The sequence below is a fragment of the Canis lupus genome, chromosome 13 (assembly GCF_003254725.2).
Source record: "Canis lupus dingo isolate Sandy chromosome 13, ASM325472v2, whole genome shotgun sequence".
In the NCBI taxonomy this organism is placed as follows: domain Eukaryota; kingdom Metazoa; phylum Chordata; class Mammalia; order Carnivora; family Canidae; genus Canis; species Canis lupus.
The window spans coordinates 1,266,226-1,293,561 of NC_064255.1; the positions used below are offsets into that span (position 1 = coordinate 1,266,226).

The following is a 27,336-nucleotide window of genomic DNA, read 5'->3' on the forward strand; positions in this document are numbered from 1 at the left end:
AAATGTAACATATAAAATAAGTTCATTTATGGATAGGGATAATAGATGATAATAATTTATCTGAGTATTATTTTTTAAAGATTTTATTCATTTATTCATGAGAGACACAGAGAGAGGCAGAGACACAGGCAGAGGGAGAAGCAGGCTCCCCTTGGGAACCCTGTTGTGGGACTCGATCCCAGGTTTCCAGGATCACGCCCAGGGCCAAAGGCGGTGCTAAACCTCTGAGCCACCTGGGCTGCCCCAAGATAAGTTTATGTATAGTTTGACGTTTGTAAGATTTTATTTGAGAGAAAGAGTGTGTGTTCATGTGTGAATGAGGAGATGGGGCTGCATTGGACAGAGGAAGAGCGAGAGACAGAATCTCCAGCAGATTCTGCACTGAGCTCTCCATGGAGCCCATTGGGGACTTGATCTCATGACTTTGAGATCATGACATGAACCAAAACCGAGTTGACCCTAACCAGCTGAGCCACTGAGGCACCCCTACTTTTACTTTAATAAACTGCTTTGTTCTTTTTTTATTTTTTATTTTTAAAGATTTTATTTATTTATTTATGAGACACCCAGACAGAGAGAGAGAGGCAGAGGCAGAGGGAGAAGCAGGCTCCATGCAGGGAGCCCAATGCAGGACTTGATCCCGGTACTCCGGGATCACGCCCTGGGCCTAAGGCAGGCGCTAAACTGCTGAGCCACCGAGGGATCCCTAAACTGCTTTGTTCTTGCTTTAAAAAAAAAAAAAAAAAAATATATATATATATATATATATACATATATACGTATATATATACGTATATACGTATATATATATATTTAAACCTAGAATCTTTTATTGTGGCATGTATAAACTTAAAATTTATACCATATGAAAACCGAACTTGACATAAACTAGATTTTTGGTTAAATAAAAAAAATAATTAAACTTACTGAGGAAGTTTTAATTACTGTTTACCATGTTGGATGTTTTAGAGGGGTCCTGTTGTATTTGTTTTATCCTTGGGAAGTTTTTCCCTTTTATCCTTGGGAAGTTTTTCCCTTTTGAGCTGAAAATGGTATTTTCATTCTCTCATAGCTCTTCTATCTTAGGAAGAAAAGTCACATTTGGATTTAAACTAGTAATGAAGTTTTTATTTTTATGAAGGACTTTCTAAGAATGTTATGAATGAATGAAAATATGGGGTTGTAATAGAAGTGCCAGTACAACCTCAATTATAGTGTTCAGTGTTGTGGACACTATAATTTATATGTTTAAATGCTGCAGACAGAAAACAATGCTGGTTTGATACTTTGCAGCTTGCTGGTGGTTGGTTGCATGTTCTCTTTCCTTTTTTAGCCTTAAGGCATCTCAGTGTGTTGTCTGGCATTAACAATAATGAAGAACAAAGACTGCAGCTTCTTAGTTTTTACTTCTGTTTGGTTCAAAGGCTAGTCTATAGGTTCCCTTTCAATGCATAAAATGCAGTGGTTCCCTGATTTTCCTTCTGATGATTAGATACTGATAATTTTCTTTTTTACTTGAACTTATTCATTATGTCATGATTTTTTTTTTAAACTTGAGATATCTAGTACTTAGTACTAAGTCTGTATTTGAACTGAGTTTTCTGTAGGCAGAGTTGGATTTTACTAGTTTGACAGTCTGCTTATTAATTGGAGTGTTTTAGGTAGAGTGTATATTTTATGTGGATTTTAGTAAGGTTGGTCTTTTTTTTTTTTTTTTAGTAAGGTTGGTCTTAAGTTGAATGTCTCTTTGTTTTCGGCTTGTCTCATCGAATTCTTTTCCTGCCTTTTTTGCATTTGCTGAGTATATTTGAGCAATCCATTTTATCTTTGTTACTGGTTTATTTGCTATCTCTCCATTTTTTAGTCATTGCTTTGGGGTTAATAATATGCATGTTTAACTTATATCACCTACTTTCAAGTAATATACCACTTCATGGGTAATATAAATATTATTTGTTAGTATGCTTACAACGGTATGCTTCTCTTTATCCCCTGCCATAATTTGTGCTAATGTTGTTTTAACTCTTCTATATATGTTATAAATTTGCAATATGTTGCATATTTGCAATATGTTATAATTGCTTTGAACAGTTTTTGTTTTAAGAAATAAAAAATAAGGAAAAAGTGTCTGTTCTATTTACCCATATACTTTGGCATTCTTGATTTAAAAAAAATTTTTTTTTTTTTAAATTTATTTATGATAGAGAGAGAGAGAGAGAGGCAGAGACACAGGCAGAGGGAGAAGCAGGCTCCATGCACTGGGAGCCCGATGTGGGATTCGATCCCCGGTCTCCAGGATCACGCCCTGGGCCAAAGGCAGGCACCAAACCGCTGCGCCACCCAGGGATCCCTCTTGATTTTTTTATATCAAAGTTTTCATCTAGCAGCATTTTATACTTGATGAACTTCCTTGAATAATTTTTGTAGTCCATTTCATCTTGCCACAGATTCTTTCCGTTTTTGTTTGTTTGAGAAAGTCTTTGCTGCTTTCTTTGCTTAATAATTCTGATTGCTAGATATAACCATTGGGTTAACTCCTGTTTATCTGCTTATGCCTACAGCTTTTCTAATAGCAACCCTATCATTTCTAATTTAAAGAGACAGCAAGAGTTGGAATGAGAGAAAGATGGTTAACTATAAGATGAAAGGATTTTGGTGAGAGTAATAGAAAGAGCTTAAAGTAATTCCTTTTTTGAACTCTTTCAAGTAACAAACTCTTTCAAAAATTTTCATTTTTTAAAACTTATTTATTTATTTATTTATTTATTTATTTATTTATTTATTTATTTATTGAGACACACTGAGAGAGAGAGAGAGAGAGAGAGAGAGAGAGAGGCAGAGACACAGGCAGAGGGAGAAGCAAGCACCATGTAGGGAGCCCGACATGGGACTCCATCCAGGGTCTCTAGGGTCACGCCCTAGGCTGCAGGCGGCGCTAAACCACTGCGCCATTGGGGCTGCCCAAAATTTTCACTTTTGATAAGCTGTTTGTCCTTAAGAACTTTAATTTCCTCATTTGTTAAAACACAGTGTTTCATAAGATGTTTGTGATGATTATGAACAATAAATTAAAGCTTCTTGCATTGTTTTTATTCATAAATGTTATACTGTAAAATAATATCCTAAGTATTATCTGTTTGCTTTAAAAAAATTCCTTTATAAATAATGTTCTGAAGTCAAGAACTCTTTCCTTTCTCACTTATGCAGGAGATGGCAGTTGATACCATTGTACAGAGTATCCTGAATGTGATCCGGTATCCTCTCCATTCTATTTTACTATCTTCAGGATCTTTTTTTATGTCTACACTGAATGGAGTCTCTTCCTGTCTCAGTTTGCTCAACAACACTTACTCTTTAACGTACTATAATCTGGCTTCTTCCTTTACTACTCTGATAGAACTACTCTTTCAAACTTCAGTAATGATCTGTAAATATTACTATTAAGTTAACTTTGGTCTAATTTGAGATGATTATAAATACTGTAATATTCAGATTTGATATCTTTTTGGTGGAGAATTAAATTTACCCATGTTGTCCAAATATGGAGTAATTTTAAGGAGAGACTCTTGTTTGGTGTTGATGGTTATTTTGTGTATTTGCATGCACAGAGGTGCTGTTGATCAATATTCAGTTGTTGAGTTCTTCCTGAAGTTTAGGCTTATGCCGATTTAACAGTGCAATCTTCAGCTTTCCTGATAGGTTTTATTGTTTGCCTCAACTTGTCTAAATGCAGACATCCCTGCAAATTAGATCTTTCTGGATTTTTGTATCATATTTAGTAACACCATTATTGCCTCTGAATTGCTTTTGTTTTATAGGGAAAATAGGAAATATGATTGAGTATAAATAAAATTATTGTAATATCTTTAATGTCAACAGCAGTGTGATAGGGGAAAATATTATTTAGGATTTTCTGTATTTAAGTAGTTTATGTTAAAAGAAAATTTTCATATACCAGAGAAACGCCAATGAAAGATTGTATACACCTTTATGAAATAAATTATAATTATTTTTCTTTTTCAAATTAGAGTGTAGGCTGTGAAAAACAAGTTTATTAAAATATAAATTATAATTTTTTAATAGAAAGAAATACATTGTTTTCTTATAACAGTTAAAGCATTTACATCCTAACTATTATTTAAAGTATGAGTATATGGGACTCCTGGGTGGCTCAGCGGTTGAGTGTCTGCCTTTGGCTCAGGTGTGTTCCTGGAGTTCCAGGATCGAGTCCTACATCGGGTTCCCTGAATGGAGCCTGCTTCTCCTTCTGCCTATGTCTGCCTCTCTTTCTGTGTCTGTCATGAATAAATAAATAAAATCTACAACCCCCCCTAAAGAAAAACTGTATGAGTATAAATGGAAACTTAAGTATAGCATAGATGTTATGGGGTTTCAGATATAAAGTAAACAAGTGTTTCTTATTGAAACAGAAATATGGTAAACATAGCTGTTGATTTTTTCCTTTGTTCTCTACCCCCTCCCCCCTTTTTTTTGAAAGCAGCATATTACACCACTTCTTTAGGAGTGAAAGTCCCTTTCATACCTAAGCAAAAAGAGTCGTCATAATATAATAATAATATATTATACATATAATAAAACTTAAGAATTTGTGAGTTTTATACTTGGTAATGTTGTTATGGTACATAATTAAACACTTTTTAACATTTCTGTCATTCCTTTAAAACCTTTAAATTTTTTTTTTTTAAGATTTTATTTATTTATTCATGAGAGATACACAGAGAGAGGCAGAGACACAGGAAGAGGGAGAAGCAGGCTCTATGCAGGGAGCCTGACTTGGGACTCGATCTCGGGTCTCCAGGATCACGCCCTGAGCGGAAAGACAGATGTTTTATTTATTTATTATTGTTTTTAAAATTTATTTATTCATGATAGTCACACACACAGAGAGAGAGAGAGAGAGAGGCAGAGACACAGGCAGAGGGAGAAGCAGGCTCCATGCAGGGAGCCCGATGTGGGATTCGATCCCGGGTCTCCAGGATCGCCCTCTGGGCCAAAGGCAGGCGCCAAACCGCTGCGCCACCCAGGGATCCCAAGACAGATGTTTTAAAGCTGGGGTCATTATATGGTGGTCCATTGTCCTACTACCTGTTTTGGTAAATAGAGGTTTTTTGAAACACAGCCCATCTTACTTGTTTATATATTGTCTATGACTGTTTTCATGTTTCAGTGGGCAATGGCAGAATTGAATAGTTGGAACAGACTATATAGATTGTAAACCTAAATTTTTATTGTCTGGACCTTTATAAAAGAAGTCTGCCTACCCTTGTTTTATAGTATGTGATCATCCAAATATTGACATTTAATTCCATTTAAAGCATAAATACTATATATTGCCTTTTCTAATTGATTTGATAGGAATTTGCATGTTTGTGAGTACTCAAAATTTAGAGAGCCTGCAGACATTTATGCTGAGTTGACATTGTCAGTGTGAACAGTATAGTTGTTGTGTATATTTATATTTATGTAGAAATAGATAATTTGGAAAGGTAAAGCACTATTTAGTGTTAAATTGTCAGATACCTTGGTTAAGTAATACTCAAGTAATTTGAGCTCTTAAAGTATATTTTCTTTATTTGGAGACAGGAAAAAAACAAGTTAACACTGAATGGTTAGAAATTAAGTTATTAGAATATGTGTGTGTGTGTGTGTGTGTGTGTGTGTGTTTTCATTGTAGTACGAGGCAGGAATATGGCTAACTGCTTTTTGTACTATTTGAATAGTCTTTCTTCCCCATTGATTTATAATACCAACTCTGTCCTATTCATAGGACATTTTGTTACTCATATCTATCTTGATATGTTTCTGGGCTCTCTTCTATTTATTTAAATTTAATATAGTTCTCTAATCATACTGCTGAAGGGGGGGCCATGGCTGAAGGCGGGGCCATGTCTCTGCTTCTCTGTGGAGAGAGAGTGAGTGTGTGTGTGTGTGTGTGTGTCTGTATATACATATAGATATTGTTTGTTCATATCCCTCTGTGAGGATTTTAATACATTTATTTTAAAACCTAAGTCTGTTCTAGAAGATTAATAATACTGTGACTGAATGTCATGGATTTCTTCAGCTGTCTTGGCATTAGATTGCTTTGTGCTTTTTAGAATAGTGGTTGTAAGGTTGTTTTGAATAGGGTCACTATCTGTTTTACCACCTTTTCTCTCTCAAGCCCTTTTGCTCATCCCTTCTTGTCTAGTAGAAGTTAACCTGTTCTGGCTGTCCTCTGGAGCCAAGTCTTATTTTGGCAGTTTTGGGCTCCTGGGTGTTGATATTGGGTGATACAGAGTTACTTGTGTCAATTCTTATTTGTGACGTTTGTTTTCTCTGACTCCCTTGCCATGCGGCTTCATGTTAAGTTCTAGGCAACAGTTGGCAGTAGCTCTTTTTGGCCTCTTTTCAAGAATTGGTTGTTTTACTACATTATTGGTTTCAAGTGTTAAGCCTGGTAATGGTCTCTTGCCATACTTGGACCATTTTGAATCCTCTTTTTTCCTCACCTGGCTCAGGTCCACTCTTATACCTTGAGCATAACTGGATCTCTTTTTCAGTCTGACTGACTGCTTTGAACCTGGCTAAATTTTTTTCTTTAACTATTGTTAGCATCCCTCAGCCCTAAATGTTTCCACTTATCCAGTCTGCCATATTTTTAGGAGCGTTAATCCTTATCTTTTTTTAAATTGGAAATCTAGTAGCTTTAAATACTGTTTCTATTTGGGATGAGCCCTACATCTTTATTTCCAATTGCTGTTTTGATCTTGACGTGTACATATTCAATTCTCTTGTGGACATACAACACCCTTGGTGTTGATGTGCATTCACCAGAAATGCCACATATTCCGAAATGAGCATACTATTTATTATAAAATTAGATTTATCAAATCAGGTGGTTACTTCTGTGTAGTCAGGAGCTTAGAGAGCAGTGTCATCCTGTATAGTTCATGGTCAAGCATCACTATGCCCTGAAATTTCCAAAGCTCATTAGCATCATTTTGCAAAGTTAGAGTAGTTATAAAAGTTCATGTTTCACTTTTTAGACTGAGAAGATGGTAGTTTTGTTGACTAAATTAGGATGTAAAGGACAGAGGATTTTTTTTTATTTTTGGAAATGGGGGTAAGGGAAAGGGAACAGCCATTTGCAGAGGTGTTTTTTTTTGTTTTTTTTTTTTTTTTTATATGTGTTAACTTTTGAGCATTTAAAAACATTCTCATTGCTATTTCTCACATCATCTAATTTCTGGCTTTTTACAATCTGTAAATTGTTGGTGTCTCTGCTTTTGCTTTGTCACATAATCAGAAGATTCTTCTTCCTGAATGATGTACTTCATTTTGTTAATCTTCCACTCCTAAGTTTTGCTGACTCACCAGAATGTAAAATTGAGCTTAAATTTCTTTCTTTTTTTTTTTTTTTTGAGCTTAAATTTCTATAAGGAAGATATTCATGGTGGAGATAATTTACGTTAGCTTTTTTTTTTTATAGCTTTATGTTTTTTTGTTCTCTCCCTAAATTGGACTACTTATTCTTTTCAATAAGACACGTGCTTTCTTCCTTCCTACCTTTTTTGGTTCAGTCATTTACTTTTTTTGTCCTGTAGGGCACAGTCTTTTTTAACCTCATGTCCTTTGTGGTATTTTTCTGACTAAAGCTCACTGTGATCCATCCCTCCTCCAAATATATGATCCTCAGTACAGTGGCATTATTTGGTCTTTTCTCATAGGGAGGAAGTAGAGCAACTCTAGTTAGGATTATGTGATTTAATACCAGTGGGATTTTGAACAATTTAATCTCTTTATGCCTTAGTATCCTCATCTTTAAATGGAGATACTTTTGCATGGGGAACAGTGTCTAATTCATAGGGTTGGTAAGAGGATTAAGAGAGATAAATATAATGTCATTAGCAGTAGGTGACACATTAGAAGTGCCATAAATTAAAAAAAAAAATTTCTGTTTGTCTCTTTTCCTCCCCATCTGCCTGCCTTCTTTCTCTTTCTCCCGCTTTTTGGTCTTTTTCAAGTTCAGGAAAGGGCTTATAGGAAGGGCTTTTCAGCAGACACATCTGGGTGTTTATCCCAGCTTAGTCACTTCCTGTCTTTTTTGACCTTTGGACCTCTTAACCTCTCATTCCCTCATCCTTAAAATACTTGAGGCCTGGTCTGGTGTGTATAAGTATTCAGTAAAGGTCATTACTGTTTATTTTGTGACATACATGCTTGCTGACTAACTTATATTGCTCTTCACCTTTTTATACATAGAAAGATTGTTCCTCAAGTAGGTTAGTAAAATACCCGCCAGATAAGGGTATCATCTGTTTTTGTTACTTACTTTCTCTCTGTCAACACCTGCATACACATTGATCAGGTCTTTCTTGCCGAAAGAAGTTATGCCTAAGAAAACTATAGTTTTATTAATCTACTCAAGCACCCAATCCTCTGTCTGCCTTTGTGAATTCTGGTAAAAATTAAATAGTAAAATGTCTTTTGCCAGAATGCTTCTATATATGCTTTTGTTCTTTCCTCTATTAATTTCTGCCTCTTTCACCTTCCAAATATGAGTGGGTCTAACAAATTCAATCCAGCGCCTGAAAAGAGAGGAGGAGAGGTTGGCAATATGATACATGCTTAGTGATATAATGGAAGGAAATGTCCTAGGCAAGAATATAGGGCAGATTTTCCTTGAATGTATTGCAGTCAACCACAGTTTTCTGGCTGGGTAGTATCTGGGTCAGGTGGCTGTGTATGTGTGAAAAGAAGGCAGGAGAAAGATGTTAATCTGGGATAAATGGCTTTGGTCCTGTTACTTGAGTAGCATGGATCTCAAAGATAGAAGACAGGCCCCACCACACAGTGTATTTACAGTTAGAAGTGATGTCTTTCATTATTAAAATATGGCCTAATGAATGTTCAGCTTTAGCCTATCATATTAGCTATTTCTCCTTTTGGGAGGATCAAGCAAAGGAATGTAAGGGGGCATAACTCTCTTCTTCTCGCCCTTGGGAGAGAAGATGGAAGCAGTCTCTTGTGTGGGCTGAAGTTGATGTGTGAAGAGATTGTGCCTACATACCTTCTTAAATGTGCTAGGTAATCTTTTTTTAATGATTAAGTTGACTAATATTGCTGTCAGAGTAGAGGTGAACAGAGATTCCCATTTTTACCACGGAAGCTAGTGAACGTGTTTTTCCTGGCTCTTTCTTGTGTTCTCCAGTATACCTCAGCTTTGGTGATTATTTGGCCAACTCTCTGAAGTTCAGGGTTACTCTGAGAGATTTTTTTTTTTCTTAAAGATTTTATTTAGTCATGAGTGACACAGAGAGTGAGGCAGAGACATAAGCAGAGGGAGAAGCAGGCTTCCTGCAGGGAGTCAAATGTGGGACTCTATCCCAGGACCCTGGGATCACACTCTGAGCCAAAAGCAGATGCTCAATCATTGAGCCACCCAGGCGTCCTCTCTGAGAGATTTTTTTTTTTTTTCTGAGAGATTCTTTATTGCATTTGACAATTGCCAGTATATTTGCTACTGGAGAGGATAAAGATGCTTGTCCCTACGAGTTCTGTAATAGTTCATTTGCAAGGCCCTCATTCTATTTCAGTAGTTTTTGGTGACCATAGCTTCCAGATAAGCTAGTCCTTTTCTGCTTATCTGCATGCCATAAGGCTGAAGGGCATAAAGCACATCACTTTTTTTTTTTTTTTAAAGATTTTATTTATTTATTCATGAGAGACAGAGAGAGAGAGAGAGAGAGAGGCAGAGACACAGGCAGAGGGAGAAGCAGGCTCCATGCAGGGAGCTCGATGCGGAACTCGATCCCGGGACCCCAGGATCGCGCCCTGGGCCAAAGGCAGGCGCCAAACCGCTGAGCCACCGAGGGATCCCCTCGCTTCTTAGTTCTACTTTTTAACTTTTTTTCCTTCAGTTTTTTTGATCTTTAGCCTCTTTGTCTATTTTTAAATAAGGAATTAGAATGATTCAGCCACCTGTTTTAAGTCATGTCCTCAGTCTTATTCGTATCATTGTGAATCTGGGAGTTGACGGGTTTCAAGTTTTAATTGACTCCCCCTGATGAGGGCTGAGGTGAAAAGTATGCAACCTGATCCTATGATCTGTCAGTATGTAAGTAATGGATCTATTTACATACAGTGTTCACCACATTTTCTGTTAGGAACTTTTGTAAGGAAATGACATTCTTGCTTGTTTCATGAGGAGCAAAGGGCAGTATTTTCAGAAATAGCTATGTGGTCCCCAAGAGAAAACATTCTTTTGCCATGAAATATACTTACCAGACATTTTGTGAAAAATTGCAGCCTAAATAAGAAAGATGTAACTGTAATGTGTTTGGGGTTAAAAATTATCTCAAAACATTTTAGCTAGTTATTTTTGAGAACAGGGTTTCTTTTAGTAGAAATTAGAGACTTTCGATGAAGCGAAATGTGTCCAAAGTGATGCATACTGGTTAGAAGCAGATGGTGAACTCAAAATGATGGAAGGAATTCCAGTTTTAATGGTAAATATTATAATTCTTGTTTTGCTTTATTTTTATTTAACGGGATAGGATTTGAATGGAAGGTGACTTATAATTAATACAATTAAAACGTAATTGAAATGAAAACAAGTTCAGGTTATCAAAAGGATTACTTTCTAATTATATATACAACTTTATTTCCTAACCATAATTAAGTATTTGTATTTGGGGGATCCCTGGGTGGCTCAGTGGTTTAGCGCCTGCCTTCGGGGCAGGGCATGATCCTGGAGTCCTGGGATCGAGTCCCACGTCAGGTTCCCTGCATGGAGCCTGCTTCTCTCTCTGCCTCTCTCTCTCTCATGAATAAATAAATAAAATCTTAAAAAAAAAAAGTATTTGTATTTGTATATTTGGTAATGTTTGTTTTATAATATAAATTCCTGTGAGTACCATGATTAATGGTCATTTTTAAAGCTCACTCAGATTTCATGTTTATTATAAATTTGGTCAATCAAATTATTTAGTTTTTTGAATAATAATGGGTAGTTCATAGGGAAGCTTTATGCAGTGTGTTTTTTTTAACTCTTTGAAATCTTATATTTAGTCTATGCACTTTACCCTTTTTTTTGCTGCTAATAACTTTTAAAAAATAAAAATAACTTGTTCTTTCTTTTGCTTAAAAATGTTTGTCATCTCATATGTGCCAGATTTATTGGACTGCAGTAGTTTTAGTGCATTTTGGCTGGAATGTTTATTATGACATCACTGTAATCTATATACAGTATGTGATTTCAGATGGTTTCAGTGTTAAATATTTTTATAATTACGCTAGTTTTGGCAGTTCACTTGGAACTTTTCCACATTTCTTTAATGACTATGTTTTACTTCTGGGCTTTTGAGACAACCATATGTTTCAAAAATTAATAGTGTGCTTTTAATGTTAACGCTGTGCAGAAGTGTATGACTACAAACATTTTTAAGGATGTAAGCTGAACTAAAAGTGATTACAGTAAGTTTTTATTCACAGTAGTGGTCTTTTAGTATTTAGAGATGATAACACTCCCCCCCAAAAAACAGAAGATGTCATTATAAAGATTGAATAGTGAAGTTGTTCTGTGGAATGAAACATAGTGAAGTTTGTTTTGCATTAATTTAAAATGAACATAAGTTAATGTGAAAATTTTTCTTTATGGTAACAGAACTTTTACTTTCTGCTTGTATTGAAGTTTCAAACAATTTTTTTTCTTTATTACTATATCCCTAGCGTTGAAGCCATGTTATTTTGTAAAAGATTTATCTTCTTTAATTGTTTTATTCTCTTGGTGTGGTATTGAATAAGAATTTTTGTGGTCTAAAGGTCTTACTATTCTTATTCTAGTATCCTGTTGGTAAATTTAATGGTTTTTCTTTTTTATTTTTTTTTGGTTTTCCTTTTTTTATCTTTAAATTTTCTCTTCAAATATGTAAAATAGAAAAACCTATTTCCTTACTCTTCTTGTGTTTTAAAATAGTTTTATTAGTGATTAATGAATTGATGAGGCACGGTACACCATTGGCTATCTTTTGTATTGATACCTTTTTTTTTAAAGAGGGGTAGAGGGGGCGAAGAGAGAGGGGAAAGAGAATCTTAAGCAGGCTCCACCCCCAGCATGGAGCCTAATGTGGTGCTCCAATCTCACAACCCTGAGATCATGACCTGAGCCGAAATCAAGGGTCAGACATTTAACTGAGCCACCCAGGTGCCCCTATATCTCGACCTTTGAATTCTCCTCATATGTACCTTTCCTTTAGGCAAAATGTGCTCTTTTATCCCAAAAAATAGGAATAAGAAGATGCCAGATGAAGGATGACTGGGTGGCTCAGCAGTTGAGCATCTGCCTTTGGCTCAGGACGTGATCCTGCGGTCCCTGGATCGAGTCCCACATTGGGCTCCCTGCAGGGAGTCTGCTTCTCCCTCTGCCTATGTCTCTGCCTCTCTCTCTGTGTCTCTCCTGATTAAATAAATAAAACCTTAAAAAAAAAAGAAGATGCCAGATGCTTTTACTTTATTACTAAGCCCCATCTATTTTCTCCCTGTATTGCCGGTCTTCTTGAAATAGCAATCTATGTGTATTGTTTCCACTTTTGATTTCTCACTCACTCTTTTTTTTTTTTAAATTTTTTTTTAAAAATTTATTTATGATAGAGAGAGAGAGAGAGAGAGAGGCAGAGACATAGGCAGAGGGAGAAGCAGGGTCCATGCACCGGGAGCCCGACGTGGGATTCGATCCCGGTCTCCAGGATCGCACCCTGGGCCAAAGGCAGGCGCTAAACCGCTGCGCCACCCAGGGATCCCCTCATTCACTCTTTAAACTATTCATTTACTGCCCTCCTGTGTCTCTACTAGAAGTATGAAATCTCTTTTCTTATACGTTATTGGCATCCTAATTACCAAATCTCGAAACATGGCAACTAGAATGAACATCTTTATAGTTCTTAATGTTACGTTATTTTTATTGAACTGATTCATGTCTTTAGCTTCTGGTATGGTTCTCTCTTCTTAAACATTGTACACTTTGGCTTTATTTGACTAATCATTATTTCTGTACATGCTACATGCATATATACTGTTTTGGTTATGATTTCCCTCTATTTAGCCTCCAATCTTAACCTAAAACATTCCTATACTCACTTTTATGAGCCTGACCTCTCTAGTTCTTCCAAATAGAAGTTCTCTCTTTTTGTTCCTAACATAAAAACCAAAAAACCTAGTTATATGTTTTCAATGGATTCTTAAATCCTTGAGGACAGGTATTAAGCCTGACTTATCTTTGTATGTCCAACAATTAGCATATAAGAGCATTATATAAACTTACAGTTGAATAAAGGCAGGAAAAGAGTACTGTCTGCATTTATAAATAAGGGAACCTGACTTATCTTTGTATGTCCAACAATTAGCATATAAGAGCATTATATAAACTTACAGTTGAATAAAAGCAGGAAAAGAGTACTGTCTGCATTTATAAATAAGGGAATACATTTCAAAAATGTGTTTTGTTGAAGTTTTTGTTCTCCATATTAAAACCCAATGAAAACTTGTATCTAATGTGGATAATAATTCAGTAAACATAATTAGACTGCAAAGGAGTCTAAGGATGATTGAGATTAATCATTAAAGTGACTAAGAAGACAACTTGGATTCAAATTTAATTTAACACACAAAATACTGAAGGCCTTAACAGATAAACAGCAAGGGGGAAATTAAGACCCTTTCCATTTATTTTGTATTCAGATGGAAAGTCCTTAAACACTTCTGTTAAATAGTCTTCTTTTGCAAAAGCCATATATAAGAATTTTTTAAAAAAGATTTTATTTATTTATTCACGAGACACACACGCGCACACACACACACACACACACACACACAGAGAGGCAGAGACACAGGCAGAGGGAGAAGTAGGCTCCATGCAGGGAGTCTGATGTGGGACTTGATCCAGGGTCTCCAGGAGCAGGCCCTGGACTGAAGGGGGCACTAAACTGCTGAGCCACCTGGGCTGCCCAAGAATTCTTTGGTGTTATCAAGTGGTTTGTTTAGATCCCAACTCAAGAAATGAAGAATTTGTGGTGTACAGTAATTGTTATTTTTAAACGCTGTTTGAGAATGCAAATCATAAGAATTGTTTGTTTATATAGATTTTTAGAGGTAAAAAATAAGCTGATCAAATTTAATAACCATAAGCTGTGTATATTCAACCAAAAAAACCTTTCCTAACTCTTGAATGCTGGTTGATACTTTTCTTTAAAATAAAAATAGGATGACCATGAAAGCTGTGGTTCTCATTCTACGAACCGTAGTACTACTGAGAACACGAAACCGTCAGTAAAACCTCGAAGAATTCAGCAGGCTGCTCCCACAGATCCTGATTTACCACCAGGTAACTTCTAATGAACTTGATAAAACTAAAATTTCACTTGTTATTAATTGTTGTAGCCTGTTGTAGAATGTACACTTTCAGTATTTAGTGTCATAAAATACTTAGACTATATTTGTGTGTACATTTGCTTCATGAAATAAGAACAGATCAAGCCCAGAGCCCTCAAAAATATCTTTCATTCAAATTTTGATGCTCTTCAGCAGGATTTTAACTTACATTTCTTTCTTACATCCTGTCCAAGCAAAGACATGCCTCTGCTTTGTTACTCATAGTCTCTTTGTTCCTTTGCTTCTTGATAACCAAGAAAGTCACTAGATTGTTCTGACTTTCAGGAAACTGTAGAGTTCACCAACAGGATCATAGAATTTTATAACCATCTCTTTCATTTCCTGAAGTTTTTATTTACTTGGAACAGTAGTGGCTTACAAATCAATACCAGTTCCTTAGTAACTATTTAATGAAGAAGAATAACATGATCATGACATGTCAGCTCTGTGGCCATAGTGCATTGCTACCTTTTTACAGTTAGGGATTGTTTTTATCAGTCACTTCTCTTTTGATTTTATTCATCAGTCATTTCTTTTTCTCAGAGATATAGTTGACATTGCTATATATTTGTTTTCTGTGCCAAAAGTTTGTAGGTTTTCTGTTGGTTTTAACCTAGTTAATTTTTGACAGCCTTCTGGCACCATCTACTAAGAGACTAGAGTTAGATACAGCATTACATAGCCCTTCTCCCTCAAATATGTTCTGTTACGTTATAGTTGAACATTTTAAACTACTGTTATAGTAATATTAATGCTGATGCTTTATATTCTTCTGAACTTTACTTAACAAGTTTTGGTAATCTCCCTGGCTTTAAATAGATTAATTGCTATAACTTTAAATAGATTAATTGCTATAGCTGGAGAAGGTGGCAGAGGAAGATATTTTACTTCTGAATGTTTCTAATCTTAGATTGGTGTGGGGCAGCCCCCGTGGCGCAGCGGTTTAGCGCCGCCTGCAGCCCAGGGCGTGATCCTGGAGACCCTGGATCGAGTTCCATGTCAGGCTCCCTGCATGGAGCCTGCTTCTCCCTCTGCCTATGTCTCTGCCCCCCCCTTCCCCCCGTCTCTATGAATAAATAAATAAAATCTTAAAAAAAAATTCTTAGAGTGGTGTGATTGTTCCAGAACTTTCTAAATTTTTTCTTGCTAATTAACTTCTTGGGAAAAATCCTTGGTGAATTAAATTATAAATTAAACTGTAGCTTGTTCTTATTTATTAAATGGGCAACCCTTTTACCTCCCCAAATTTCTGACTACATATCCCTTCCAAACTTCCTATATCAGCTCATTGTATCGAATCCTCTCCATTAATAAATTCTGGCGAGAATAATCATTTTTAAGTTTAACTGTTGAGTCTTGTAACACTTCTTTTTCTTTTAAGAACTTGTTTAAGATAAACTAAAAGCTTTTTTTCAGTTGTTGATTTCACAGATAAAAATCTATAGGCTAACCTGCATGTACCCAAAACAGGTCCCAGACTTTTAAAAATTCTTTAGAGCCTTTAATAGAATTTACACTGATACTCAGAATAGAGAAAATTGGTCTATTTTTTGGGAGCATTAAAAATAAAACATAAAAACATAAACATAACTGAAATAATCCTATTTTTAGAGGCATGAAATAGAACTGTATTCTTAACTACTTGAGGTAGCATTTTGATTAACATGTGCTTTGCTGCCTTGCCTAATAGGAGGACTGGTATCCTCTTTTATGCTGACATAAATCACAGTGAAGGAGTTGATTTAGGGAGTAACTGAACATGTTGGGCAATTACTGGGAGGCAGAGTAAAGTTAATCTTGCCAAAGGGGGAAAAAAGGGATAATTTGAGAATCCAGCTGGATAATGGTAAATCATTTTATTTAAAGGTTGACTCATATGGTTATTTGAGGAATCCTTTCTGGCAACCTTGTCCTGCCTGTGAACCATATTAAGGTTCTTCCATGGTAGAAATTAATTTTTAGTCTCAAAATTTCTAAGGCAAAGTTATGGCTGTGTTTACAATTTTGGAGTTTGAGCATTTACATAGACTCAGAGATGCTTTTTGATGTTCATGTTGCCAATGGTCCTTTGTTTTACACTCTTTAGGGATGGGTCACTTTTGAATAGGGGAAGAACATAAGTTGACATCTAATATTCTGTTTGCAATCTCTTTTCTTGGTATTTCGAATAGTCTTTTATCAGATTATGGATCCTGACCAATTAGTGCAGTAGAAGAGCAATTTAATGGGTCATAGCAAGCATTTAGAATATATGGAAAATAATAGAAAACCTCAGAGCATAAAGGCATATAGTAAAGTTATTAGTAAAGAAATTTGTGCATATGTGTAGGCTTGTGCTGGGTTATAATGTAATATTTTCTTCTGGTAGAAGGGTCAAAAGAATTTGAATAACTGATTTGAAGTATGCACGTTCTCTTTCAGTCACTGATCTATGGGCACAGGACTTTCAATTGCTGCTAAGAACAGTTTTGAATTGTGAGCTTAGCATATCCTGTAAAATATACTGATAATTCCAATTTAGAGAGAAGGTTTAAGGATGTTTTATTTATTTATTCATTCATGCTTTTATCAGTATTCTCTGCATTTTATCTCTATGTAAAGTGAGACAACTTCTAAACTAGATAGCTGGATTATGTGGTTCTGTGCTCTCTGAAGTATATAGCCTTCGGCTTTTATTGAAGGTCATTTTATCTAAAATGGCTTTAAGAAGATGTTGTCTTTCAAAAAAAGGATGTTGTCCTTTAATTTACTCAAGGTCTTTTAGTTAAATTTTTTTCTTATTTAATAGTTTATTTTTTAAGATTTTATTTATTGATTCATGAGAGGAACAGAGAGAGAGGCAGAAACATATGCAGAGGGAGAAGCAGGCTCCCTGTAGGGAGTCTGATGCGGGACTCCATCCCAGGACCCCGGGATCACGACCTGAACCAAAGGGAGATGCTCAACCACTGAACCACCCAGGTGCCCCAATAGTTACTCATTTAAAATAGAATTCTACATGTTTGTTAGGAAGCTCAGATAAACTTTGTCTTCCATTGCATGGCTTCCTCTTTCTTGGTTTGTCTTTCCTTTTCTTCTTACCTTTTTTACCCAGAAAATATGTGTGTGTGTGTGTGTGTGTGTGTGTGTGTGTGTATACACACAGCTTAATAGAAATATTTAGGATATGGATAAACTTTAAAAACCATGTTGCCTACTGGGTCTGAAGTTATGACTTAGTCATTTTTGATCGTCATCTAGCAAAGAGGACAGCAGTTCTTTGAAGGGCCAGTTAATAAGTATTTTAGGATTTTTAGCCATATATTTTCTGTTGCAGCTATTCCATTCTTCTGATGTAGCATGAACTCAGCCATATTAGAAAAACTAATATATTGTGCCTATGTTCTAATAAAACATTATTTATAAAAATAGATGGCAAAGACCTCATTTTTGAGGTCTTCCTCATCTAAACAATGTCTGGTTCATAATAGGCCCTTATATGTTTACTGCACTGCACAAAAATTGAACTGCATAAAATTATACAATGTTTTCTTCAGACTTCAATAATCAGTGTCCTAGGGTCATTGGAATGTGAAATAAGAAGCTACTTCAAGATTTTCTGGTCTAGCAATCTATTTTTTGGGGATATGGACCCTTGAAAACCTGTTGTAAAAGTTCTTCACCTATAATATGCACATATGAAATAGCACATAACTTTAGGATATTCACATACCTGCTGAAGTCCATCTCTAGGCTTCAGCTAAGCACCTCTGATCTAGTCCACATTTTGTAGATAAGAAAATGGAAACTCATGGGGCATCTGGGTGGCTCAGTCAGTTAAGCATCTGCCGTCAGCTCAGGTCATGATCCCAGGGTCCTGGGATCGAGCCTTACGTTGGGCTCCCCGCACAGTGGAAGCCCTGCCTTTCCCTCTCCCTCTGCCACTCCCCCTGCTTGTGTTCTCTCTCTCTGTCAAATAAATAAAATCTTAAGAAAAAAAGAAAATGGAAACTCAAATATTTTGATATACATAAGGAGAACTGATGGTAATTTAGTAGTCAAAATTTTTTTCTGCAGAAAATATTGAATATGAAATGGAAGATAATAGTTTGTGTGTTATTTGTGTGTATGCATTAGACTGCTGAGGCTTAATTTTCTGAAAAATCTCTTGAAAGGAAGTTCAATAATAATTGGGGAGTATATGAGATAATTTAGGAATATTTGTAATAATGTCATCTGTTCAAGAACCTGAGCCAAGAATGTCAATGTCTTGTTATAGAAGATAGCATAATTATTTTCTGTCTGCTTGTGGAAGAGCACAAGAGTTTAAATCTATCTAATCATTATTTCCTTCTGGAACATCTAAGAGAAGATCTTGTGAAGCAAATGAAAAAGAAATGGATTTCACATCTTCTATTTTTTAATGCCTTTATTGTTTTAATATCTTCCATTAACATTTTTAGGAAAAACTTTTTTATCCTCTAATAACAATGACACATTGTGTAAATTGTGTTAATCAACTGGGTAAATCCTCACCAGTTAGCATTAACCTAACAAAAGTGTCGTTTTCTTTATGTATCAGCACAAAGACTGTGTTCTACCAGAAGCCCAGGCTTCTTTTTTTAAGTAGGCTCCATGCTCAGCATGGATCCCAACACAGGGCTCAAACTCATGACCCTGAGATCAAGACTGAGCTGATATTAAGAGTAAGACACTTAACTGACTGAGCCACCTGGGTGCGAGGCTGTGCTGTGCCCTAGGCCAGACTTTGAGTTCTACTGCTTTCAGTCTTCTCCAGAGGACAGACTGGAGAAGATTTTTCTATTTCTTAATCCTCCTACGCTGGAAGTGATACATATTCTGCTCAAATTCACTGAGGGAAACTGTTTGCATGGACATTATGTATGGCTTAGAAGTCCTTATCTCAGCAACAATTTTCCATTCTGGAAGGGGAAGCACAAGATACTCATGGATAGCTAGCTAGTCATTTCTGATATCCAGGTGTTTTTTTTAATATACTGATATATTGTTCCTTTTAAAAGTAGGCTATGCTTAAAACTGTTATGGTAATCTTCAAGATATCTAAGGTTTATATATTGTTTATTACAGAAAAGGTGATGATTGGAGAGCTTTTATTTCATTCTAATAGATTGTATTTCAAAATAGTGCTTAGTGGCAGGCTGTTTAGTTCCCTAAATCTTTATTTCTGTGTGAATGAGAGCATGCTAGAGTGGCTCATTGAAGGCTATATTCCCTTTAAGAATTAACTGCTTAATCTGGGAGACTTTGTAAACTACTAACTACATTGCAAAGCCAAAGCCAAGAGGAGCTCTAAGGAAGCACAAGTAATGTTTTTTGGATACTAAAAGGAAAGAGTGGTTATGTTCAGGTGTGTGTGGCTTCCAAAACACACAAGTATCACAGACAGCCAGGAAAGATTGAAAATGAAAGGATGGGAAATAGCATAACAGACAAATACTATCAAAAAGTCTGTTTTTAGGGGATCCCTGGGTGGCGCAGCGGTTTAGTGCCTGCCTTTGGCCCAGGGTGCGGTCCTGGAGTCCCGGGATCGAGTCCCACATTGGGTTCCCTGTATGGAGCCTGCTTCTCCCTCTGCCTGTGTCTCTGCCTCTCTCTCTCTCTCTCTGTCTCTATGAATAAATAAAATCTTTAAAAAAAAAAAAGTCTGTTTTTATAGCTTAAAAACTATGCAAAATGAACCTTAAGGCAAAAGCATTAACAGATATATGTAATAGATACTAAATTATAACAGGTACAGTTTCCCCCCAAATATAACCGGTACAGTTTCCCCCCAAATATATGACTTTGTATGTGTCTAACAACTTGGCCATGAAATGTGATCAAGAAAACAAAATGCAATCATAGATTTTATTAATTGGGGTTACAAATTTTTTTCAAGTTTTTATTTAAGTTTCAGTTCACATACAGTGTAATATTAGTTTCATATGTACAGTTCAGGGGTTGAACACTTGCATACAACACCCAGTACTCATCACAAGTGTACTCCTTAATTTCCATAACCTATTGCACCCATCCATCCACCTCCCCTCTGGTAACCATGTTTGTGCTCTGTAGTTAAGAGTCTGTTTCTTGGTTTGCCTCTTTCTCTCCCTGCCGTGACAGTCAATTTTTACCATTTTATTCTCTTTTCATAACACTAATTGTAATGTCCACTCACTGTGAGTTTTCTTAGCTCCCACAGTAACTGCCCTGAGTTATTGTCTAGTTACCAAACCTTTTTTAATTCATGTTTTATTGAACCTCCCTACTATATGGATAAAAGAATCCTTGTTGGGGATCCCTGGGTGGTGCAGCGGTTTAGCGCCTGCCTTTGGCCCAGGGCGCGATCCTGGAGACCCGGGATTGAGTCCCACGTCGGGCTCCCGGTGCATGGAGCCTGCTTCTCCCTCTGCCTGTGTCTCTGCCTCTCTCTCTCTCTCTGTGACTATCATAAAAAAAAAAAAAATTAAAAAAAAAAGAATCCTTGTTCTTAACCTTTTAAAAAGTTTTATTTTGAAATAGTTTCAATCTTTCAAAAAAGACAAGAGTGTTACAAAGAACTTTACCTTTAACTATTTGAGCATAAGTTGCCTATATGATGTTGCGTAACCCTCAAGTTTACACCAAAACTACACTAAAATGTTTTTAGATATGGTAACCAAATCATTCAACCATGGAATTTGATTTTGAGAACTTGTCTTCCCTGTGACATTAGGATAAATAGATTGTAGATGTTGTCTCTTTGTAACCAAAATTGGTGCATGCTATTTCATTTAAGAATATGAGGGAGATAAATAAGACCTAGTCTTTGCCCTCTAGGATTTCATTGTTTAACAGAGAAAATAATTATATACAGACATACACAAATGACAGTAGTAACATAAGCCCAAGGAAAGTGGTAGAGACAGTCTTCTTAATGTTGTGTCGGTTAGGGGACATTGGAGAAGAGCATGTAGAGGAGAGAGAGTTCATAGTGTTTTACCTGGCCCTGTGGGCATAGATGTGTGTGCCTGAAGGATTCTGGAGGAGTGGGGTTGTGGGGTGGGGAAGAGTTAGATAGTGATAGGAATTTCTGGAAAGGTTGATTAGTAACAGGGTGTTGTTTTAGAGCCATCTAGTAGGACACCTGGTAGGTTTTTATCCCAGAGTTACCTTGCATTTTCAGGTGCTTGTGGAATAGACCTGGATTACTGTTATGTTATCTGAATAGATATACTTTCAGGGACTATCTAAATATTTAGTGATCAGAGCTAGAAGATCTGCTGTTTGAGACTCTTCTGTAGCTTAGAACTAAGTTATGGAGGATTGGGGAGATAGTGTATCATTTCTTCCAGTGGTTAGTTACTGTTTCTTTGGTATTGTATTTTTAATAAGGAAACATAGACTATGGGAATAGTTCTTAGATATTTTATTCTTTAATGTTGAATTGGCTTAATCATCTCAACTTGTATGTTAATTTTATAATGAGAAACTGAGGAAAAATATAAAAAACAATCCATTAGTAGGGTTCTGTTGGTTAATATACATTACAGTATTATGTTTCTATTAATTTGCATTAAATATTTTCTCCAGTTCTATCTTTTGAGAATTTATCTTTTGAAGGTAATAAAAACTCATGAACTCTTAAGAGGTTTTTATGAATTCCTTATTGATGACACGTTTTCCGAAATAGGAAAACCAATATTAGTCATGCTTCTTGACTTCTTAGAAACAGGATGTTTATTTTTATTTTTAACATCTGTGTTGAGTAGTAAAAGCATGGAGGAATATACATTCTAGGATTGAAACTTCTGATTTTTAAAAATTTCTTCTGGAAGCTTAATTTGTTAAGCATTATTTTAGTATCTGCTCTCAAAAGAGTATTTATTACCTTAAATTTATTGATATTTTGTACGTTAATTTTGTAGCATATGATAATTGGCACTCTAAAAGCTGCTAATAGTTTCCACATATGAGAAAAACTTTGTTGTATTACATTTCTTTCCTATTTGTATCCACTGGGGATGAATGAAGGAGTTGGTTTTGCATAGGTGTTATGGTTGAATGGATTCACTTTTTTAAAAGATTTTATTTATTTATTCATAAAGGACACAGAGAAAGAGAGAGAGAGAGAGAAAGAGGGGCAGAGACACAGGCAGAGGAAGAAGCAGGCTCCATGCAGGGAGCCTGACGTGGGACTCAATCCCAGGTCTCCAGGATCACACTCTGGGCTGAAGGCGGTGCTAAACCGCTGAGCCACCCAGGCTACCCTGTTGAATGGATTTAAATACTTTCTTTCAGGAGGCTTTAGTGGAGGTGTTAACAGTGTCAGTTGCTGACGACAGAAGTTGATTCTGTTTTGCCCAGTTAAGTTCTGAATACAAGCAGGATGGTTCATGAAATAGCTAAAATTTTAATCAGCTTTTAAATAAGTTTTATAGTGGGAGATACATTTGAATCAAGTGAAGTTTTTAATCTTTTTCTTCTGTGTTTTCTTAAAATACTATTGAGTTTTATTTATATTTCCAATTTAATTCCTTACTAATGTATCTGTATACACATTTATTGTGTGAGAAGCTTCTGAGAATGTGGAGTATCCCATCGGAGCATAAAATTAAAAGAACAGTTTGAAGATTTTAGGCAAGCTATAGCCAAAAAGAATGTCCACCAGTTACTTCTGCTGTTTTTTTAAACTGCTATTTGTTTCTTGTTCTTTATTTCTCTGTGTTCGCATTATGCTTTTCTTGATTCTTTCATACTTTTTTCTTTTCATTGTTTTCTTTTTCCCTCTTTAAATTCTATCTACATTTTTTCCTTGTTCATATTCTCTCCTCTACCTTGCTTCAGTATTATTTAGTAGTAAGTGGAAATACTTGAATCCATTATGATGGGCATGTTTCTCCTTTCTTTCTTCCTCCCAGCCTAACTTTTGAATATTTATATGGCTCTTTAGAGTAGGATGAGAAGATGGCTCAAAAGAAGCTTAAAGAAGTGATTCTTCTTCTAATATGTTGTAAAATGGGCATATAGTAGCATTGGTTCATTTGGGAAAATGTTTCTAAAATAGACAGAAACCAAAGTACTGGACATAGGATTATCACTGACTGGGATCTAGTATAATGTTATTAAAAAGGTATAGTCTCGATTTTTCTTAGTACAGGAACACTTCTTTATATAGAATTTCTTGGTAATGGTTTTTGGGGGTGGATCTATTACTTAGCTGTGCCAGTTTTTGTAAGCCTGTCTACCTGACTGTTAGTTTCCTCTTTGCAAAATATGTTAAATGATACCCACCTATCGTATACATTAAGTTCAATAATATTTTAAGAATTATTCTTTATTGACAGACTTAATGGCTAATTGAGTCCTTTTTTCCTTCTATTTTATAGGTTATGTGCAGAGTCTGATTAGACGAGTTGTAAATAATGTAAATATTGTTATAAATAATCTCATACTAAAATATGTTGAAGATGATATTGTTCTTTCAGTCAATATCACTTCTGCAGAGTGCTATACAGTAGGTGAATTATGGGATCGTGCATTCATGGATATTTCTGGTGAGTAAATATCAAGAAAAGTATAGATTTTTCCATTATTGAAATAGTTGTCTTGGTTTCTAAACCTTTTCTGGGCCAAAAGGCTGTTCAATATATCTAATGAGAGTTTTATGTCTTTAGCCTTAGAAAAATAAACATATGTAAAATTTAGTATACAATTAGAGGGGATTACTACAACTCTGCTTTTAGTTATAAAATCCTAGACTCTTTTTAATATTTTTAATTTTTATTCTTTCTTACCTACCACATGCCTGTTTCAAGTGTAGTATATAGTATTTTGCAGTGCTGTAGGTTTGTAATAGAAATAGTTAAAATTTTTGATGTATTTGAAGGAGGAAGAGGAAAATGTTGCTTTTGTATTGATCACTAATGGCAAAACAATGTATCTGACTGGCTTATGGTTTAGGCTTGTATATTCCAGAGCATATTTGGAACTGGAAATCCTACATTTCCTTTAGGAGTATCCTAAAGCCTCTATTATATGCCATAATCTCCTTATGCTTGCATTAAAAGAACTATTAAGTAATATAACTTTCGTAACTACCATTTATTTATTACTATTTGATTATGTTTTACGTGGTAGGCACTGTGCTAAGAATTGAAAAATACAGGTGTCAAAGAGACACTGCTTTTTTCGGAAGAGATATTAATAAATCATAATATTTGTTAGTATATGTTCTGATAGGGTAAGGATTGGGCATTTTTTGAAAATATAGTGAGAAGACTATTTTTAGCACCTTTTATCTGTGACTTGCCAGGGTATATATTTGTTAATAGTGCTGGCACTAAAGTTAAATGACCTGAGTTTGGATCCTAGATGTCCCACTTAGTATAGCTATTAGTTGTTGGGTGAGTTACTTGATCATTTCTTTGTTTGTTTGTTAAATGGGGGTAAAATAGGAGTTTCCTTATAGAGTTATTTTATTAAATACATTAATGCACTGAAAGCACTTGTAAAAGTGTCTTGTACATAGTGCTCAGAAAATGATCTTTTAAAATTATTTACATTTCTTTTCTCAAATTCTCATAACCCTGTGAAGTGATATCCTTTCTCATTCATGTACTTATATATTCATGTATCTGTCTTAAGTCCTACTTAAAGGGAGGCAAAAGGAAATTTAGTCTCAAGGTTACTTCACTTGCCTAGTTTAGGCATACAGCTAGGAACTAGCAGAATTTGATACAGTCTCATTTTTGTGTGTTCTGCAAGCTTTACTCTTTACATTTTTTTTTTTAAAGTAAGCTCCACACCTGACATGAGACTTGAATTCACTACCCTGAGATCTAGAGTTGTATGCTTTACTGACTGAGCCTGCTCATGTGCCCCTTAGTCAGTTTGTTTTAAAATGAGGAATCTTGATCTCGCAGCTTTGTTGTGAAGCATAAATCAGTGCATATGCAAAGTCCCAAGCATTATTTCTGAGACATTGTAAATGCCTTCCTCTCATCCTCTGTGGAAAAAATACTCCATACAAGCCCACAAGGAAACATTTAAGGAAAATGGAAAACAAGCAGAACTGGATAATGCAGGATTGAATGAATGTGTTGACATTTTATGGGAAGAAATTTCATTTATAGTTTAATATATGAGTAATGCAAATATTACTCTCCGAAATCATAGTGAATTAGAGTCTTGGATTGGGAGTTAGGACATCTTGGTTTCAATCTTCCTCCCATCACTAATGTAGTATAACCTTGGGTGAGTCATTTGTAAAATGTGAATTATTATTTCTATCAATGTGCTAATATATTTAAGAAAATCAGTATCATATCACATGAAAGTTCATGAAAAGGGTTGTGATAAAAACAGCAAAAATAGTATCTTTTACTTGTTGAGTTCTTGTTAACTGCTAGGCCTGGTGCTATGCTCTTTACATATCTTCTTTTAATCCTTTACTTTCTGAGGTAATCACTATTCTTTCCCCTTTTATTAATTTTTAATACAGCATTTAGTATTTACAAAGATTTAGGTCACATATTTTGTTATAAAACAGTATAATGAGCACATCTCCTCTATCTAGAACAGTGATAGTAGTTTACCCCCACCAGTGTACTTTTCCCTGTCCCATACCTTTCCTCCTATAGTTAACTGTTGTATTAAATTTTATCATTTAATTACTTAAAGAGACTTGTGTTATAAAAAGGAATGAAGTACTGATACATAAACATGGACAAATCTTAAAAACATTCTAAGTGAGAGAACCCATATAAGGTGTATATTGTATGATTCCATTTGTATTAATCACACAGAATAGCCAAATCTGTATAGATAGAAAGTAGATTGGTGATTACTTCAGGATTGGGGGCAGGGAGAGGACAGTGAGGGAATTGAAGGGCTGAAGGGGACAGAGTTTCTTTTCTGATAAGATGAAAAAATTTTGAAATTGATTGTGGTGGTGGATGCATGATATTGTCAATATACTAAATGCTACTCTGTTGTATCCTTTAAATTGTTAATTTTATGTTATGAATTTTGCCTCAAAAAGTGTCAGATGTGGATATAGACCTAAATAATATATTACGTGTATTTTTGAGCTATGTAAAAATAGTATGCTCTTTGTAGGAATTTGAGGTTTGAGTAAAACTTCAAAGGTTTCCTGTTTTCAATTAATGTTATGCTTTTAATGTTTTCCCATATTGTTGCATGTAGTTATTAGATCTGGAGTGCAAGTTTAGAGAAGCTGTGAGTTTTTCAGTGTAAGATATTAAATGAATGATTATTACTCAGAATGTATTTCTTAATGTGGTTTCTCAAGAATTATATTTATTTCGTACCTCCATTGCAGATAGCGAAATGTAGCAAAATCTTTCATAAATTTTGTTTTAAATTTGTTTAGATACCAAGCAATTTGGGAACAAGCTACTTCATTTCTTTGTCCTTTATTTGATTCTTCATACTTGCAGTGGGGATTTTGGTGCCGATTTCATAAGGTTATTGGAGGGTTTAAATAATAAATGAGAGATTCGTTGCATAGGTTCTGGCCTCATGTATTAAATACTCTATTAATCTTATTACTATTTGTACTAATAAAAATGGCTGCCTTTTTTTCGTCCAGCTTTCCTTTTTACTTAAAATGTTTTTTTTTTTTTTTTTTTCTTTTAGCAACTGATCTGGTGCTGAGAAAGGTTATCAATTTTTCGGATTGTACGGTTTGTCTTGATAAACGAAATGCTAGTGGTAAAATAGAATTTTACCAGGATCCTTTATTGTATAAATGTTCCTTCAGAACTCGTCTGCATTTCACGTATGATAACCTAAATTCCAAGATGCCATCTGTTATTAAAGTAGGTGTTTCTTTTTCTAGTAGTTGAGTTGCATGTCTCCATTTTGTTTTTTTGGTTCTTGTGTGTGCTATTAAAGAAAAAATTA

At 35.3% G+C, this 27,336-nt stretch overlaps 1 protein-coding gene across 23 annotated transcripts in view; it reads left to right on the forward strand.

The window, feature by feature from the left end:
• The window catches only part of VPS13B (vacuolar protein sorting 13 homolog B), a 733,580-nt gene that overhangs the window by 27,071 nt on the left and 679,173 nt on the right, over positions 1–27,336 (forward strand). For 22 of the 23 annotated variants that reach the window (XR_007401755.1, XR_004814450.2, XR_007401756.1 and 19 more), the window contains 3 exons: positions 14,263–14,383; positions 23,799–23,966; positions 27,070–27,251. Coding sequence is in view for 20 of the 23 variants with exons in the window: in XM_049093088.1 (XP_048949045.1) it covers positions 14,263–14,383; positions 23,799–23,966; positions 27,070–27,251 (471 nt within the window). In the remaining 3 variants the exon portion in view is untranslated. The remainder of the gene's footprint in view (positions 1–14,262; positions 14,384–23,798; positions 23,967–27,069; positions 27,252–27,336) is intronic. The other variant, XM_049093090.1, reaches the window with a different exon arrangement.